The 18,740-nt window shown below is 43.2% G+C and overlaps 1 protein-coding gene across 1 annotated transcript in view; it reads left to right on the top strand.

Moving 5' to 3' along the window:
* PAQR8 (progestin and adipoQ receptor family member 8) overlaps positions 1–5,992 on the top strand; it is a 47,033-nt gene extending 41,041 nt beyond the window's left edge. Inside the window, exon 2 of the mRNA XM_010364181.2 lies at positions 1,392–5,992. Within this exon, the coding sequence (XP_010362483.1) occupies positions 1,444–2,508 (1,065 nt within the window). The 5' untranslated portion in view covers positions 1,392–1,443 and the 3' untranslated portion in view covers positions 2,509–5,992. The remainder of the gene's footprint in view (positions 1–1,391) is intronic.
* Positions 5,993–18,740: the final 12,748 nt, after the last annotated feature.

Here is an 18,740-nt window from a genome sequence, read left to right as displayed (position 1 = left end):
ATACTTTCAAAGTACCAGTGAAATTAGCGGATAGTTTAAGATTAGGTAGGTGCTAAAGAAATACAGTCTATCATTAGCGATATCAAGATTTGTAATTCTTATATTTCAATACGATATTTCATGCTATTAAAGCCTATTACATTTTAATATTGAGAAAATCCCATATCCTTTAAAGGCTACCTTACTTATAATTAAATCTTGATAATCATTAAGTCATTGATATCACTAAATTATGTTAGGGTAGCTAACATTTCCATTTTACAAGATGTAACTTTGCCTCACAGTAAGTGTAGTAAACATAGAATATTGGGACAGGCCAGGCATGGTGGCTTACGTCTGTAATTCCAGCACTTTTGGAGGCTGAGGCGGGCAGATAATTTGAGGTGAGAAGTTCGAGACCAGCCTGGCCAACATGGTAAAACCCCATCTCTACTAAAAATACAAAAATTAGCTGGGCATGGTGGTGCATGCCTGTAATACCAGCTACTTGGGAGGCTGAGGCAGAAGAATTGCTTGAACTCGGGAGAGGGAAGTTGCAGTGAACCAAGATTGCGCCACTGCATTCCAGCTGGGCAACAGAGCGAGACTCTGTTTCAAAAAAAAAAAAAAAGCCTTGGGAGGCTGGTGGGCAGATCACCTGAGGTCGGGAGTTTGAGACCAGCCTGACCAACATGGAGAAACCCCATCTCTACTAAAAATACAAAATTAGCAGGCATGGTGGCACATGCCTGTAATCCCAGCTACTTGGGAGGCTGAAGCAGGAGAATCGCTTGAACTCGGAAGGCGGAGGTTGTGGTGAGCTGAGATGGCGCCATTGCATTCCAGCCTGGGCAACAAGAGTGAAACTCCGTCTCAAAAAAAAAAAAAAAAGAAAGAAAAAAATATATTGGGACAGTAAGAGATCTTAGTCCAACTCCATTATTCTACAGATGAAGAAAAGGAGGCTCAAAGAAGCTGTCTGCAGCTCCTTGCTTCCTCTACTGTACCAGAAAGCCACGTTCCATTAAAATAACCACAGATCCTAGCCGGCCTGGTGGCTCATGCCTGTACTAACACTTGGGGAGGCCGAGGAGGGAGGACTCCTTGAGCCCAGGAGTTTGGACCCAGTCCAAACGCTGTACATAGCGACACCCCTGTCTCTACAACAACAGCAGCAACAAAAAATTATCCGGGCGTGTTGGCGAGCATCTGTGGTCCTAGCTACTCTGGAGGATTACTTGAGCCCAGGAATTAGAGGTTGCAGTGAGCTGTGATCGTGTCACTGCACTCTAGCCTGGGCGACAGAATGAGATCCCATCTCAAAAGAAAAGAAAATAGCCATAGTTCCTTGTCTATCTTAGCTGCATTCGTGTCTCACTGCCGCTTTGCCAATTTTCCTTTCTTTTCTGCAGGTTGCATCACCTGTCCTGAGTGCGTGGCACGGAGCGCAGGCGGGCCGCGGCCATGACGACCGCCATCTTGGAGCGCCTGAGCACCCTGTCGGTCAGCGGGCAGCAGCTGCGCCGCCTGCCCAAGATCCTGGAGGATGGGCTTCCCAAGATGCCTTGCACTGTCCCGGAAACAGATGTGCCCCAGCTCTTCCGGGAGCCTTACATCCGCACCGGGTACCGACCAACGGGTCACGAGTGGCGCTACTACTTCTTCAGCCTCTTTCAGAAACACAATGAGGTGGTCAACGTTTGGACCCATTTACTGGCAGCCCTGGCTGTCCTCTTGCGATTCTGGGCCTTTGCCGAGGCTGAGGCCTTGCCATGGGCGTCTACCCACTCCCTGCCCCTGCTCCTTTTCATCCTGTCGTCAATCACTTACCTCACCTGCAGCCTTCTGGCCCACCTGCTGCAGTCCAAGTCAGAGCTCTCCCACTACACCTTCTACTTTGTGGACTATGTTGGCGTGAGCGTTTACCAATATGGCAGCGCTTTGGCTCATTTCTTCTACAGCTCTGACCAGGCCTGGTATGAGCGGTTCTGGCTTTTCTTCTTGCCAGCAGCTGCCTTCTGTGGCTGGTTATCTTGTGCTGGCTGTTGCTATGCCAAATATCGTTACCGGAGGCCTTACCCAGTCATGAGGAAGATCTGTCAAGTGGTGCCGGCAGGGCTGGCCTTCGTCCTAGACATCAGCCCTGTGGCACACCGTGTGGCGCTCTGCCACCTGGCTGGCTGCCAGGAACAAGCAGCCTGGTACCACACCCTCCAGATCCTCTTCTTCCTGGTTAGCGCTTATTTCTTCTCCTGCCCGGTGCCTGAGAAGTACTTCCCGGGTTCCTGTGACATCGTAGGCCATGGGCATCAGATCTTCCATGCCTTTCTGTCCATCTGCACACTCTCCCAGCTGGAGGCCATCCTCCTGGACTACCAGGGGCGGCAGGAGATCTTCCTGCAGCGCCATGGACCCCTGTCTGTCCACATGGCCTGCCTCTCCTTCTTCTTTCTGGCTGCCTGCAGTGCTGCCACCGCAGCCCTTCTGAGGCACAAAGTCAAGGCCAGACTGACCAAAAAAGATTCCTGAGGCTGGCAAGTGGGGCAACGTGTGGAGGAAGCCCCTCATAATTTGGAGAAAACTTGATACAATAGAAGTTGACTTTGAAAGGATTGGCCTTTATATTAATACATATATCCAAGGATATGTTATAGCTGCAGTGTTTGAAAGCCAAAGGATTTAAGAGTTTTGTTGTTGTTAATGAAAGGAATACTCCTTTTCCTTTTGGATCATAGCTTAACAAGGCACAGGAAGGGAAGGGATCTCTCATAATGATTCATGAGACATTGAAATAAGGAGAATCATCTTCATGCCTGAAAATTTAGCAAAATTCTGACTATGGCCTCCAGGGGCAATTCCTAAAAGCTGAATGGATAATAAAATCGGACTGGAAAGTAAGTAGGTGGCTGGTCCTCACCCTGTTGGAATGGCTATCCTACTATGCTGTTCTTTGGTAATGGAATAAATTGACCCAAGGACCCAATTTCATTTGGATTTCAAATTGTCCAGAGTGGGAAAGCCTTCAAGATGACATAATGAATTACTCAGTTCATCTGATTTCTGGTCTCTCCTTTCTCGACAACTATAATACTAACCCTTTTCTCGGGATAACTGTCTACCTGGCAGTTTTCTCTGAAGTGCTGTTCACTCCCATCCCTACCTTGCATGGTGATATAAAGGACTAGGAAGCAGTCATACTTCCAGGAAATGCTTGGATTCATGTGGACATTCAGAAAGCTTATTCTCATATAATACTAATGTAAACAGTACTAGAAATTACAGTGCCAAGAGCCACCAGGACGCCCAGCCAATAAGCGTAGATACTACATGGTGTCATGGGACCCGTTCTATTTTATACCGGTGGACAACAGGAGTACTTGAGAGTTATCAGGGCTGCGTAACAGACCAGGAGATCTGGGGGTTGCACCAGGGAATCTCCATATTTGACCAGCATGTTTTAAAGGCTCTTGGTAGGATTAGTTGGTTCTAAGGATCCCTCTAGGGACCTCATTATTTCAAGAGGAACCCAAGGTCCAGTCTCCTACATAGATGCTGTCCCACAAAGGACCCACATAACTAACCCAGTTCAGGGTTCTCAGGCGGGCAGTTCTGCATCAGCTTAGAGCAGAACCCTTAAAATGCTCAAGTACTGGGATAGGCAAGCATGTGTGTTTACTGTGGGGTTGTCCTTTAAACCTCCTTTGGGTGAGAACGTGTGAACCAGGCACCCTGGTTTGTTTGGAGCATTGCTGCCCAGAAGCTTCTGTGGGATTGGTGGTGCTTGGGATTGATGTGTTCTGGCCATGCAGCCCTCCCTGAGGATTGACTTCTACACTAATCCAGTGAAGGAGGCTGTGTCAAAAGAAGGGCTCAGAAGCCCTCTTTTCAGAGGCAATGATTCCTGTCAGTATGAGGTCCCTTATTTACTAAAAAGGGACATGATTTAACTCCAGTTTGATGAACCTCCTCTGAATTTACTTTGTTGTCTTCAAATCTTTTGTTTTCTTCCTTTCTCTGAGATTTGTGGGTTTTGTGCCTTATAAATGGAAATGTATGAACACTTAATATATGCCCATGTAGAATTTTCTGTTTTGGGTTATTGGGATAAGAAAAGATATATGTTGCTCTTCAACTAGTGAATGAAAGAAACTTCAGAAAGCTAAAATTGCTTATCAGTCAAAAGACTTAACCTGTATTTCGGCCACAAACAAAAAAAGATATTCAACTGAAGCTTTCCAATAATCTTTATATCAAGAAAGCATGCTTCTTGTCAGCTACATTGTTTTCTTAGATGGATTTCTCCTGTTAATCCTCAAATATCTGAACTTCTGTGTTACCCAAGTGTCTTATACAAGCTTCTGGTGTCTAGGACAAATTTATGGCAAATAAAATTAGCAAAACTGAACTGGGTTGAACTGAACAAGAGGATGGAGGAATTGTGCACATACGTTGTTAGTAGAGGGTCAATTTAAAATAGGGACTAGAAATTGAAGTTTTCTTTATTATGGATTCAAAGACTGTATTATTTTGAAAGTTGGAAGGAGAAGGGAGGGAAGAGAGCAGAAGGGAAGAGGGTGTAAGTCAAACTCTTGAATATAACTGGTGGTATTGTGGGCAGAGATCTTTAGTTCAAATCCACATATTTTTAAAAAGAGAGAACCGGAGGTAGAGCAGTGATCAGGTGGGTACACAGACCAGTGCCAATCTGAACATTGTTAATGGCCTGTGACATGAAGAGCACAGGAAGAGGCATTAAGATATTGCCATACAGTTTTAATTTATACAAGTATTGGCCCCTCAACTGGTTGGAAATTTTTTTCTTAAATCTTTTTTTCTGAGTCAGGGTCTTACTCTGTCACTGAGGCTAGAGTGCAGTGGTGCAATCACGGCTCACTGCAGTCTCGACCTCCCCAGCTCAAGCAATCCTCCCACCTCAGCCTCCTAAGTACCTGGTACTACAGGCGCATGCCACCACACCTGGCTAATTTTTGCATTTTTTGTAGGGACAGGGTTTTGCCATGTTGCTTAGGCTGGTCTTGAACTCCTGAACTCAAGTGATCTGCCCACCTCAGCCTCCCAAAGTGTTGGGATTACAGACATTAGCCATCACGCCCGCCCTACAAACAGTTTTTTAATAGGAGATATTTGAGAGGCATTGAGGTAGGAGACTCTATGACATGCCCTCAGAATATCAGAATCTTCTAAGAAATAAACTAGGAAATGCAGATGTTTTTAACTACTCAGACTTTTGAGGAATTACTCCTTTTAAAACATTTTGGTAAAGTTTAGTGTATCAGTAAGAAAACAGACCTAGTTGAAAAGGAATAATTAACAATTTTATAAAGGAGATGGCTATCTTATTCCACCATAGCCCCTCCAACATATCTACTGGAAATTCTGCTAGTTAACTTTCTCTCTCTCTGTTAATTTAGACTTTCAACCTATGAAAATGTAAATACCTTTGAAAAAACTAAACTGTCAGTCATTTACATCTTCTCATGAATGAAATGCAGTATAGGGAGAGGAGATGGCAGGACACACTAAACTGGGGACACATTTGCCTGCTTCTCTCTTGCCTAATTCTTCCTGATCTGTATTTACTGATGAGCTAATAATATTTGTAAGACTCTAGGGGTTCATTTCCCATTTCAGTGGAAAGTACTTCACTCAATAACAATATTCTCAAGAGTCTTCTACGGGAAGCTAGAAAGACATAGGAGTTTAAGTCCATAGAATGAAGGTAGTTATTCCTGCCTCTGTTGCCCACCTGTTCACAAAAAGTACCTTTACACTTGAAAACATTAGGTTCTTTGGTTACTGCACTGTAGTTTCAAATGGATCCTCCAGATGGCATTCATGTCTTAGAAAGGGCACAGCCATTGTCCCCAAGGCTTCTGCCTACTAATTCTAGTGGTCTTGTGTTTTTCTTGATTGCTTGGCAAAGTAAAAATGGAGCTATTTTCTGTCTGTATAAATCTTCTTACATGAATAACCATTAAAGTGATTTTGTATATGCTTGTTGTAGTGTCAGCAGTTTAAAGCAACAGCCACCTTGTTTCTTTGACAAAGTGTTAACAAGGACTACCTTGAAGAGGCCCCCTCTAAAAGGTTCTGTTTATACAAACATTGCCAGGAAAAGGAGGTCAGGACACTTTACCTCCACCAAGAAGCAGGAAAGTATAAAAACTTTTAAAAAAACTCTATATCCCATCCCCCATACACATATACACACACACACCCTAATACCTACTCGTGAGTAGAACAAATTGCTTCCCCACAAAATGCTATGAAGTTGATTTCTCTGAAGATTTCAGTGTAATTAAATAAATACTCCTAGTTTCATAGATAATAGTGTAAAAGATTTCAAAATTTTTAAGTCATTGGCTATAATTTTATAAATGTAAAAATGATGAATTATACTATGATTCAACTATAGCAGGTACTACAATATACGAGTTGTGAAATGTGGCATCTATCAACTAATTTTGTAGCCTTCACAGATTGAAAGAGCTGTGTAAAAGGTGATTCTCTAAGCAACTGCAGCTTCAGGCTATAGTACTATCACAATCACTAAGAAAACAGCATTTCTGTGGCTGGAGGCTCCACTGGTTGAATTATGGTTGTCATTCTTGCCCAAACCCTTTTTTGTCACCAGCAGGGGCCCTAGGCAGTTTGAAAATGGCTTCTGTTGTTACTGTTACTAGTTTAACCACTCTTCACTTATTAATTTAGCAAGAGTTTATTGAGCACCTATTGTTGAAAGGTACCACATTGGCTCTGGAGACACCACAGTGTGGGAAAACACACCCTGTGGGCAGAGAGTCTGCCGTCTGCTTTTCCTTGGGCCATGAGGGTCCCTCTCTCCAGATCATGGTTCCAATCACAGCCTGAGGGCCAAGAAGCTGGGACCTGGTTTGGGCCAGAACCTCTTCATAAGGATTAAGCTCTCTCTCCCCTTTACCTCCAGAGGTTGGAAACCTCTTTCCCTGTAGCAAGACAGTCACCTTAAAGGTGCCTCTACTTCCTGTTACTCCTGCAACTTCTCCAACCCTTCTCACTGCCCTCTACTTGTTTTAACTCAGTCCTAGGGATCCTTGACACATCCAGACAGAGAGATTTCCACAAGCAGTAGAGACTTCCCAGGTACATAGTCCCATCCTTCAAGGAAGGGGATGTGTGGTTCCAACCTGAGTACAGGTTCCTGACTTGGTAAGTTGAAAACAGCATGCTGCACTCTGGCTACCTCCTTTAAAAAGTAACAACCATATCCTTTGTGGAATTACTATAGAAGTAATTTAATATGGAAGGGAAATCATTGCATCAAAAAGATAATTCATTTAAATATTAACTTTGGGAGCATATCTATCTATGGTAAGGGCTTTTGTTACATAACAGGATTCTCACTGGAAAAGGTATTCACTATATTTTAAGATTGCAGGAGGTCCAGACCATATGGAAGGCTACAGAATAACAGCTCAAATTTTATTGTGCATTATGATTTCTAAAACATTTCCACATCAATATGAGCTTCTAAACTACGAGGTAAGTAAGGTCAAACAGGTCTCCATTGAACTAGGAAACACTGGAAAGGTAGAGTGACTGGTTTGAAGCCACACAACTAGTTATAACGTTTAAACTCATTTTTCCTTCAGATAAATTCACGGTCCAGCCAATCAGAACATCAGCACCAAATACTTGCAGAGCTTGTTACAGCAAATGAAGCACTTTTATGCATTATGTACACTGACATAATCTTTTAACTTTTGATCCTAATATCTCATGCATAGCCAGGGTTGCATCATTTCTTTTTGAGTTAAAGCAATTTCACTCCACTCACCTCCTTGGATGCAGAATAAAGCATTCATTGCATCACAGAGGCTTCTCAGAACCCCAGAGTTCATTGTCCACGGACCCTTGGTGGCTGGATTATAAAGTCAAGTCCTACTCTCCAGTCAGTTTCCTGAAAATATGTTTGGATCCTTGGATGAGAAAGTCCTGCCAAATCTCAAATCCTCCCTTTTATCTTTTGATGGGATTGTCAGTTCTTTAAACAGTCAGCTTTCCCAGGGATTTTGACAAGAGATATGAACTTGAACATGGGATTTTAAAAATGTTTCTCTGCCATATGAAAGAGTTTTGCAGACTTAATAGAAAGCACAAAAAAAATCGTTAATTATTTCTTAAAGCAATATATGCTTATTAAAGAAACTAGAAAAGTAGGAAGAAAAGATAATCCTTGGACCCATCAGTAAACTAAAATCCCTGTTAGGGAAAAATAAGACTTATGTCAAAATACTGTCAATGGTAAAAGGTATAGCAGTGTCATGCAAAGATTCCTGAAAAAATCAGATAATGTAAACTAGAATTTTTTTTTTTTTTTTTTGAGAGGGAGTCTCGCTCTGTAGCCCAGGCTGGAGTGCAGTGGCGTGATCTCGGCTCACTGCAAGCTCCACCTCCCGGGTTCACGCCATTCTCCTGCCTCAGCCTCCCAAGTAGCTGGGACTACAGGCGCCCGCCACCACGCCCGGCTAATTTTTTGTATTTTTAGTAGAGACGGGGTTTCACCGTGTTAGCTAGGATGGTCTCGATATCCTGACCTCGTGATACGCCCGCCTCAGCCTCCCAAAGTGCTGGGATTACAGGCGTGAGCCACCGCACCTGGCCGTAAACTAGAAATTTTAAGCAGCCTAGTTAGTACTTTATTCTCTAAGTTACAAAATCAACCGTCTGGCTCAGTTTACAGGAGTACTGAGACAGTGACATTACACTCCCTTCTGACATTACATTATATAGGTAATTTGATGTTGTTGTGGCTGATACTGTCTCATTAATCCAAGCCAATGATACATTATCTCTCATGTTGAAAGAATTGTGTGGAATGTTTCTTCTGAATCAAGCTCTCAGAGAGGACTGTGCTAGAAATACCTTCACTGGAGGTAAGGACTGGCCTGTTGAACCGGTGAGTATGTAGATTCATTGACAGCCCTTCCACAGTGAACACTACTAGGTATCAGCCTCTGTTCTAGGCACCTAGGATACAGGAATGAACAAAACACTAATTCCTGCCCTTATGGAGAAATAGTGAACCAAATCAATAAATTATATATTAGAAGGTGATGGTGCCAAGGAGAAACAGAGCAAGGAAGAGAGAGAGACTGGAGGAGTGGGTAAGTGCGCCATTTTAAACAGGATCAGGGAAGAATACCAAGAAAGGTGATGGAGCCAGCTCTGTTTCTCACCCAGGCAAAGGGAAGAAGTGCAAGGGCTCTGAGCCCAGGGCATGCCAGGAATGGCCAGGAGGCCAGTGTGAACAGAGAGGCAGAGTACAGCAGAAGAAGAGAACAGGTTGTATAGGTCTTGTGAAGACTTTTGCTTTTACTGTGACTTTGGGAATGGGGTATGTGGGGAAGAATTCTGTCCAATGAAATTCAGGGTAGCTATCTATCGATATGGATTAGTTACTAATTGCACATTACTTTGCCTTTAGAAAACAGAGCAAATTCTATTTCCTGCAATATGCACAAAACCAGATTGGCATCAAGTTATCCCATGTGTAGGCCTGGCCCAGCAAACTGTGTTCCTGTGGCCACACGCTCATGCTTGCAGAATTCTTCCCAGATTCCTCCCAGAGCCTTTTTAAAGTGCCCAGAATGTTGACCTCTGCTTCCGACATAGTCTTTGAATGTTTTCTCATTCTTTGGACACTAGTTTGTACTCTGGATAATCCTCTGGGCAGAAGTGGAATGACATGTCTAGGGCAGAGCCTGTAAATTGGGGATAATAACAGTTTACATTATGTAGTACTCACCACTTGCCAAGAACTGAGCCGAGCTGTTTTCCTAGATTCTTTCATTTAACCCTCATAGTAGCCTTGTGAGGTAGGCACTAATATTGCCTCCATTTTGTAAATGAGGACACTGAGGCATAAAGTAAATTTGCCCACAACTACCTGGCTCTTATGTAATGGAATCTCACACTCAGGACTTTGAATCCAGAGTCTATATTCTTAGCCACCAAAATTAAGTGAGTGTAGAAGATTCTTTTGTCTAACTTCTCACATTGTCACTTGTGCGAACCAGAAAAAGTTTAAGAGGGAAGTGTAATGTAGATTTCCATTTCCCCACCCCTGATAAATGAAGTAAACCTAAGGATGCAGTTCTCATTTTATTTCTAGACACTTTAGCCAAGCAAAAGTCCTTATACTGTTATTGTTGAATGGTACCAAGGCTGAGATTCGTAAGTGTATTTTGTGCTAGAATACAACATGGAGCTACTCACATTACAAACAGTCTCAGAAGCCCTCTGTAATGACCTGAAGGATCTGAAGGACAGAAACTCACTTTAAGAACCACTGACTTCAAATTATTTTCGCATGCTTCTCTAATGTTTATAAAATGACTCTAGTGAATACTTTCTCATCTTTAGGACCTTTTAATGTATCTTATTCCTCATTAAAATAAATTTGAGCATGATTCCAGGCTAAACCAATTTCTTAAAGACAACAATGGCAACATGCAAAATATCTCCATCTAGTGTTTTTTCTTTTCTAAACAATAAACAAGGACAAATTATCTTAGAATCTGACTAATTTTACTCCAGGAAAAATACCTTTGCACACAGTACCCGGCACAAAATTTGTATTCAGAAAGTGCTAGTGGTAATCACACAGTCATTATTTCTTTTTCTTTTCTTTTCTTTCTTTCTTTTTTTTTGAGACGGAGTTTTGTTCTTGTTGCCCAGGGTAGAGTCCAACGGCACAACCTCAGCTCGCCACAACCTCCACCTGCCAGGTTCAGGCAATTCTCCTGCCTCAGCCTCCCGAGTAGCTGGGATTACAGGCATGTGCCACCATGCCTGGCTAATTTTGTATTTTTAGTAGAAACCAGGTTTCTCCATGTTGGTCAGGCTGGTCTTGAACTCCCAACCTCAGGTGATCCACCCGCCTCAGCCTCCCAAAGTGGTGGGATTACAGGCATGAGCCACTGCACCCAGCCCACAGTCATTATTTCTATCACTTCACGCTGAGCAGGGTGTTGTGAGTCCTGCACAAATTCATCCACACTCTCCATGGGCTCCCAGACGTCTCACCAGAACAGGAGCTCTATGTCCTTGAGAGGGATTTTTCTCCACCCACAACAGAATAAGATGTAGTTCATCTTCCCCCGGGAAATGGGGGATTTCTTGCTTTCCTCCACATTCCTTCCCTGACACTCAGTCTCCATGATCACAGACTCTCCCAGGCATTAGGAAGAACCTTGCATTGGTACACACACACCACGCAGACATTCTGGCAGCACCGCCCTTTCTCACTATGGCCCCAAGTGTTCTCAGACTACAGAAGAAACCCTACTGGTCCATGTACTCATTTTTTCTACCTCTTGATTCCCATCTATTATGTGTTTGTGTCTATTATGTGTTTGTGTATGTGTAGATATATTGAAATCCTAAACCCTGCTACCTCAATTAGTGACCTTATTTGGAGACGGGGTAGTTGTATATGTAAGCAGTTAGGATGAGATCATGCTGGACTATCTCTTAATTCAATATGATTGGTGTCCTTATAAGAAGAGGAGAAGACACGAGGAAAGACAGTCATGTGAAGACACAGAGACACATACAGGGGAGAGCACCATGTGACAATGGAGGCAGAAATGGGAGTTATGTATCTGCAAGCTAAAGAGTGCCAAGGATTGCTGGTAATAAGCAGAAGCTGGGGGATGGAGTGTGTGGGTTAGGGTGGTGGGGCAGGCAGAGAGAGAGAGAATGGCCTTGCCAGCACCCTGATTTCAGACTTCCAGCCTTTGGAACTGTGACAGAAAAAAATTCTGTTTTAAGCCACCCAACTTGTGGTACTTTGTTATGATGACCCTAGAAAACTTAATACAGCATCCAGGGCCAACCTCAGTTTTTACCTCCCTGTGAAATTGACACAGTTTTTCCTAACAAGTGGCTCTTGGTCTCTCAACTCCTTCCCCCCCCATCTATACCCAATTAAAGGGAGAAATGGGATTTGCAGATCTCAGAAGAGATACAGATGGGAAGCTTATCACATGTATGAATACAATAGAACCTCTGTGGTAGGGAGTTAAGTACAGAGAAAACGTTGTGAACAGCCAGTTTCAGTGTGGCTGTGTTTCCCATCTGAGTCTACCCTGTGTAAGCAGGTGCTCCTGGGTTGCACCTTGGCAACTTCCCACCTGGGTCTTTGCCTCTACTCTTGGTACTCACAACCAACTCATCTACCTGCAAGCACCTTCATCTTTGGGTGCGAAGGTTTTATATTCACCGTCTGCCTCGCATTCTAGTGGTGATTTTTTAAAAAATAGTAAACCAAACAAATAGGGAAAAGACCATGGCTCCGCGGAAAGCTCCAGCCATCTAGCCTCCTCTGTGGCCCACCAGAAAGCCCTTGTGCTCTTTTCATAAACTCTATCTTGAAAAGAGATTAGATGCCCTCCTACCCTCTAAAAGGATCTGGGGGTGTGTGTGTGTGTGTATGTGAAAGATGTTTATTCAGAGTTGGTGGGTGGGGGTGTGCATAAAAAGGAAAGAAAGACTTAAGTCACACAAACCAAACCCTTCTACATGTTGCATTCTCTAAAGTACCCAACATATTTCCCCCTTCTCCTTTCTTTTTACCTTAATCTGTCTTTAATTTTCCATGATTTTTCCAATTCCCAGTCACTGACCAAAATGTCCATTTATCATGCTCCCCCAGACAATGGTAATAGCAAACAGTCAGTGAGCGCTTACTACATGCCAGGCACTACAGTAAGTGCTAACATATATGAACTCATTTAATGCTCACAACAATCTTGTGAATTGGGAATAACAATTATTATTCCTGTTTATGGCTATTAAAATGTTAAGAAACTTCTGCAGGGTCACGGAGCTGATAAATGATAGGATTTGTACCTCTGCAGTCTGACTCTGCAGTCCATACTTTTTAAAAATATTTTTTATTATGAAAAACCTTGAACATATACAAAAGTAGATAGAATTGTATGATGAATTCCCATGTAATCACATACACAATTATCAAATCATGGGGAATCTAGTTTCATCTATATCTCTACTCACTTGCTTCTGTCCATATTATTTTGAAGCAAATCCCAGATATAATTTTTTCTACAACACATGCTTTCTATGTATCCTTAAAAGATGAAGAGTCTTTAAACAAGAATATGATACCATTATCATGTCTAAAAAACTGAAGAACAATTCCTTACCATCAAATATCCTGTGTTTGAATTCCCAATGGTCTCATAAATGTCATAATTATTTTAAAGTATTTAGTTTAAATCAGGATCCCAGTAGGACCCACACATTGCAATTGGTTGACTTTTTACTTACATCTCTTTTTAATCTATAGGTTTCCCTTCTACCTCAGTCTTTTTACTCCTTTCCAATTCAGTTGTTGGCAAAACAGAATCATTTGTCCTGAAGATTTTCCTACAGTCCACGCACTTTACCGCTATATCATTCTGCCTTTGGGGTACTATATTGTAGACTTTTCATTCCATAGATTTTAGAGAGAGGAAAACTCAATGAAGTGATTTCTAGACTCACTGGAGCTTTCATGAACTACATGAAATTATAAGTACATGTGAATATGTGCATTTTAGGGAACCATAGTCTAAAACTTTTACAAGATTTTAAAAATGATCCCATGACCCTCAAACAATCAATGATCATTAGCTCTGGTCCTGGTTTTTCATTTTAGAGATGAAAAGCAGGAGACATGGGTAAGTAAATTGTCCAAACTCACACAAATATTCTTAACAGGACAGGAATGTGGCTCTCAGGACCTAACCTGCTCCACTTTCTGTTTCATGCTGCATATGTGAAAGGGGAAAAGGAAAAGTGGTTTGAGGTGCTCAATAGAAGGTGTCAATTTCACCATTGTTTCAAAGTTGTCATTTACCTGAATTAATGAATTCACTTCTTGTCCACATTGGGAATCTAAAACTGTAGTCAATGTTACTACCACAACATTCTCATACTTCTCTTTCTCCGTATTATTGAGAGCTTTATTATGCCAGAGATGTCTCACAAGCAGGATGCCAAGATCAATGATCTGTCCTGAGCTAAATGAGAACTATCTTTCCTAGATGTGAGAGGATTGAGGTGGAGTGTAAGAATACTCAACCAGTCATTAATTGATAGTTCCTTGATCTCTTTTGGTCTGGAGATTTCTCATTAGTAAAATGAGCTAACTGGATTGTGTCAATTACTTTTCAAGCATTTTGACTGTGACCACGATATACTCTCACTATGAATGTATACGTATGTATATATCTTGAAAAAACTTTCACTGAATTATTCTTACAAACGAAATGGAATGCATCCGGATAATTTCTATTCTATTCTTTTGTAAAAATAATTCTGGTTGTGGTCACAACCTATTAAGTTGATTGTAAGAATTGCTAAAGGAAATCTGCAGCAGTTTGAAAAATACTTTCCCAGGTAACCTGAGTCATTCATTCATTGACTGTAGTAGGTCAGTCATTTTACAGCTATTTAATGGGCATCTATGTAGTGCTAGGCACTGTGATGAGAGTTAGGAAAATGGCAATGAAAAGACAAAGACCCTCTTATGACGGTTATATCCTGTGAAGTATGTTTGATCAGCTTTGACAAGGAAAGAGAATTCCAGCGGAATCAGCTAAAGCTATTGAATAGGTTGGACTTAAGGGAGGAAAAAGCAGAAATACAGGTTTTTCCAAACCCCAAGCAGGAGCCCGCATCAAGACTAAAATAGTCTAGACCCAAATGATGTAATTTTTGTGTCAAATGAAGATCTCCTGTGGATCCTAAATCTAATTACTGGATGTTTCTCCTTTTCCCATACTTTGCAAAGATTGAAGTGGTTGACGGGGCCCTCTTTTTAGATAAAATATTTCAGAGGCCATTGAGTGATGGAAAGGAATGCTAGAGAGCACTCTGACTGAGGGACACCCCCTGGCCATCTTATCCCCATATTCACGTGCTCACCACACCCACACCCCCAGTACCTGCAAAACCTGCTGGTATGTAATTGGTTGTTTTCTTTTCCAGAAATTTTGCTGTACCATTTTTATCCAGCAGAGGGAAGCAGAACACCAAAATCACTGCAGAAATAGTCCAGGACACACGCACACACAGCCCTTTGGTACTTTTTGTCCTGTGAATTTAGGTACTATAAAATAAGAATGTCACAGTTTTGAAAACAAATTCTGGGTAAAGCCAGCTATGGGCAAAATGCTGAAAGAGGAGAGGTTTATTTTAGCTGACTACTTATGGCCTGTCCCATTAGGATTGCCTGGAAGTCATCACCCAGCTCACAAGGCCCTCTTTCAGGCTTGGCTCCTGGCAGTCTGACCTTTCAATTTTTTTCCATTCCCCAAGTTTTGGAACACCTGCTAAAATCATGCAATATTTCTGTGGTCTTCTGAGTCAGGCTTTATGCAATGGCCTTTCAATCACGGCATTTCCTACTTTAACTGCCAGGAATGGTCAGTTTCTTGTCCTCTTTTATATATTCCACAAAGTGGGAAATGGTGGGTACAAACTGAAGTGCAATGCATGCTAAGTGGTCATGTAGACTGGAGTGCAGTGGTACGATCTCTGTTCACTGCAACCTCTGCCTCCCCAGTTCAAGCGATTTTCCTGCCTCAGCCTCTTGGGTAGCTGGGACAACAGGCATGCGCCACCACGCCCAGCTAATTTTTTTATTTTGAGTACAGTCAGGTTTTCGCCAGGCTGGTCTCAAAATCCTGGCCTCATGTGATCGGCCCACCTCGGCCTCCCAAAGTGCTAGGGTTACAGGCATGAGCCACTGCACCCGACTGGGATACAAACTCTTAATCATAGCAGACCTTCTGAAGATCCAGATACCTTTCTGAAGCCCTACCTTTCCTCCCGCCCCACTTCTTTACAGACTTGTCCCTGTGCCTTTTAACACTGATGCAGTACTGTCTGACTTCCCCTCCTCAGAGATGATAGCATTTTTAGGAGGCCATAGACCAACAGAAGTTGTCTTCATGCATTTCTGGGGTCCGAAAGTAGTTAAAACAAACCCCTTAGCCATTTAACTGGTGTGCTTTTCTGGAGAGAAAGGCATGAGTAGAGAGCACTCCTCAAATAGAAACAGATGCGATAATGGACAATAGGCTTGGGCATGACTCATCCTTTCCAGTTCCACACGTTCCTTCCCTACCCAACCCAGGAATATAGATCCAAGTGCAACCATGCAGTTAGTCAAGAAGGGCTCTTCAAAGTGTGTCCTAATGCCATGAAATTTACTTTTATTAAGAGAGTGGGTAGGGAGGGATCATGGAACTTGTAACAGTTTAAGGTTATCATGAAGAGTCAGCAAGAATTACACTAACGCATGATTCTGGGTAATCAGCACCAATGAGGTGGAGAGAAGTGGGAGAGGTGCCTTATCTTTGAAAGTTTAAACTTGCCATCTTTTTTTTTTCTTCTTTTTTTGAGACCGAGTTTCACTCTTGTTGCCCAGGCTGGAGTGCAATAGCGCAACCTTGGCTCACTGCAACCTCTGCCTCCTGGGTTCAAGTGATTCTCATGCCTCAGCCTCCCAAGTAGCTGGGATTACAGGCGCCCGCCACCACGCCCAGCTAATTTTGTATTTTTAGTAGAGGTGGGATTTCACTATGTTGTCCAGGCTGGTCTTGAACCCCTGACCTGAAGTTATCCACCTGCCTTGGCCTCCCAAAGTGCTGGGATTACAGGCGTGAGCCACTGCACCCAGCAAACTTGCCATCTTGACATATTCCTCCAGTGACTGGCATCCATCCTCGGTTGGTGTCTAAGGTATAATACAACGTATAGGTACTTTAAACGTTTTCAGTAACTTCCACAATGCTAATCAATGTTTTAGGGAAAGGATTACATTTCTTTTTTTAAAAATAATTTAAGCAAGTTTTGTAAAAAGCACCAAAGGCAAAAAAACTTCATTGAAGTTTTTAAAAAATGTATTCAACTACTGCATTAAGGTACTGTACTTACAGAAAAAGAAAAAAAGGTTTAAAAAAGGACAAGAACAGGAAACAGATGCAGTAAGGGGAGAAGAGTTAGAAAAGAAACTGTGGGCAGGGTATGGTAAGCAGCCAACAATAACTGCCTCAGGTGCCACTTAATGCATTAATGTCCTGGGCCTCCTGAGCATCATGCAAATTAGTGAAACCCAACAGGGGGATTTGCTGTGACAAGCAGCAATAAAAGTAAAGCTGCTGTCTGTATTGGCAGTAAACTACCTGTGACACTGAGATATGCCTTCTGTGTCTGGCTTATTACTCTATCATGTTCCTAAACTGGCTTGTGACAAACACCTGTTACAAAAATCAGATCCCTGGCCTCCACGTCAGACCTAATGAATCCAAATCTCTTGGCACCTGGGTTTGGATTACTTTTTATTTTTAAGTTCCTCAGCAATGATGGATAGCTTTCTTTTTTCCCCCCTAAAAATGTTTCAGGAATAGGATTACGTTTAAGAAAAAATAATTTAAGCAAGTTTTGTGAAAAGCATCAAAGGCTATACCTATGATGCTGACAATATTTCACCTCACTTATTTGCTTCTTTCCCAAGACTTAGTCTTTCTCTTTGAAGGAGCTGTGTTTCTCCTAGTGGTTCTGATCTTTTCATTGAAGCTGCAGGTACAAACGATGGATTGAAGTGACCACCCTTCAATCTCCAGTTCTTCAGTCAACAAATATCAAGTACCTATCAGAGTGCACCCTGTCCTGCAGCAGATATTCAAGGCTCTCCCTACAAGAATGAAGAAGGTGTTTAACCGAAGAGATTGGTGGTAGAATAAAGGGAGCTGGGCGCGGTGGCTCACGCCTGTAATCCCAGAATTTTGGGAGGCGAGTTGGGAGGATCGCTTAAGCCTAGGAATTCGAGACCAGCTCGGGCAACATAGTGGGACATCATCTCTAAGGAAAGAAGGAGGGAAGGAGGGAAGAAGGGAAGGGAAGGGAAGGGAAGGGAAGGGGAGGGGAGGGGAGGGGAGGGGAGGGGAGGGGGAGGGGAGGGGGCTTAATGAGGGGGAGGAGGGAGGGGAGGGAGGGAGGGGAGGGTAGGGGAGGGGAGGGAGGGAGGGAGGGGAGGGAGGTGGAGGGGAGTGGTGAGGGGGAGGGGAGGGTGAGGGCGAGGGGCGACGGGGGAGGGAGGGGAGGGGAGGGGAGGGGAGGGGAGGGAAGGGAAAGGAAAGGAAAGGAAAGGAAAGGAAAGGAAAGGAAAGGAAAGGAAAGGTAGGAGGGAAGGAAACAGATTTTAAAAAAGAATTAAAAGGGGAAAAATACAATGTGGCAGTGGGAGAATTAAGGATGAGATGATTGCATTAGTTCACTGACCATCCCTGAGCAACAGAAACACAATCATGAGGAATCCTCGGCCCTTGCCTACAAGAAGCACGAGTCTAGGTTAGTAGCACTGCCAACCGGACCAACGATTTACACTTCTCTGTGAAATGGGGCAGAGCGGGGAGAAAAGAGTGCCTGAGCTCACAGCGTTGGCGGGGCGCAGTGAGGTCCGCCGGGACTGGGCGGAAGGAGACAAGGAACGTCTCTCTCTGCAATTCATCTAGGGGCCTGCTCGGACCCCGGATCTCGCAGCGAGAACTACCGCCTCACCTACGCTCACCTTTCCCCGCGCCACGCAACAACTCTCACGTCTCATCCTCAGGGAGCGGGGCGGGGCGAAGCGGAAGGGCAGGGGCCGACACAACCACGCCCACTAGCCGCGCTCCAAGGCCGTA

Source organism: Rhinopithecus roxellana, chromosome 4 (assembly GCF_007565055.1).
Source record: "Rhinopithecus roxellana isolate Shanxi Qingling chromosome 4, ASM756505v1, whole genome shotgun sequence".
Taxonomy (NCBI): Eukaryota; Metazoa; Chordata; class Mammalia; order Primates; family Cercopithecidae; genus Rhinopithecus; species Rhinopithecus roxellana.
Note: the sequence above shows the minus strand (reverse complement) of the source record. Positions and strands in the feature narration are given on the sequence as shown.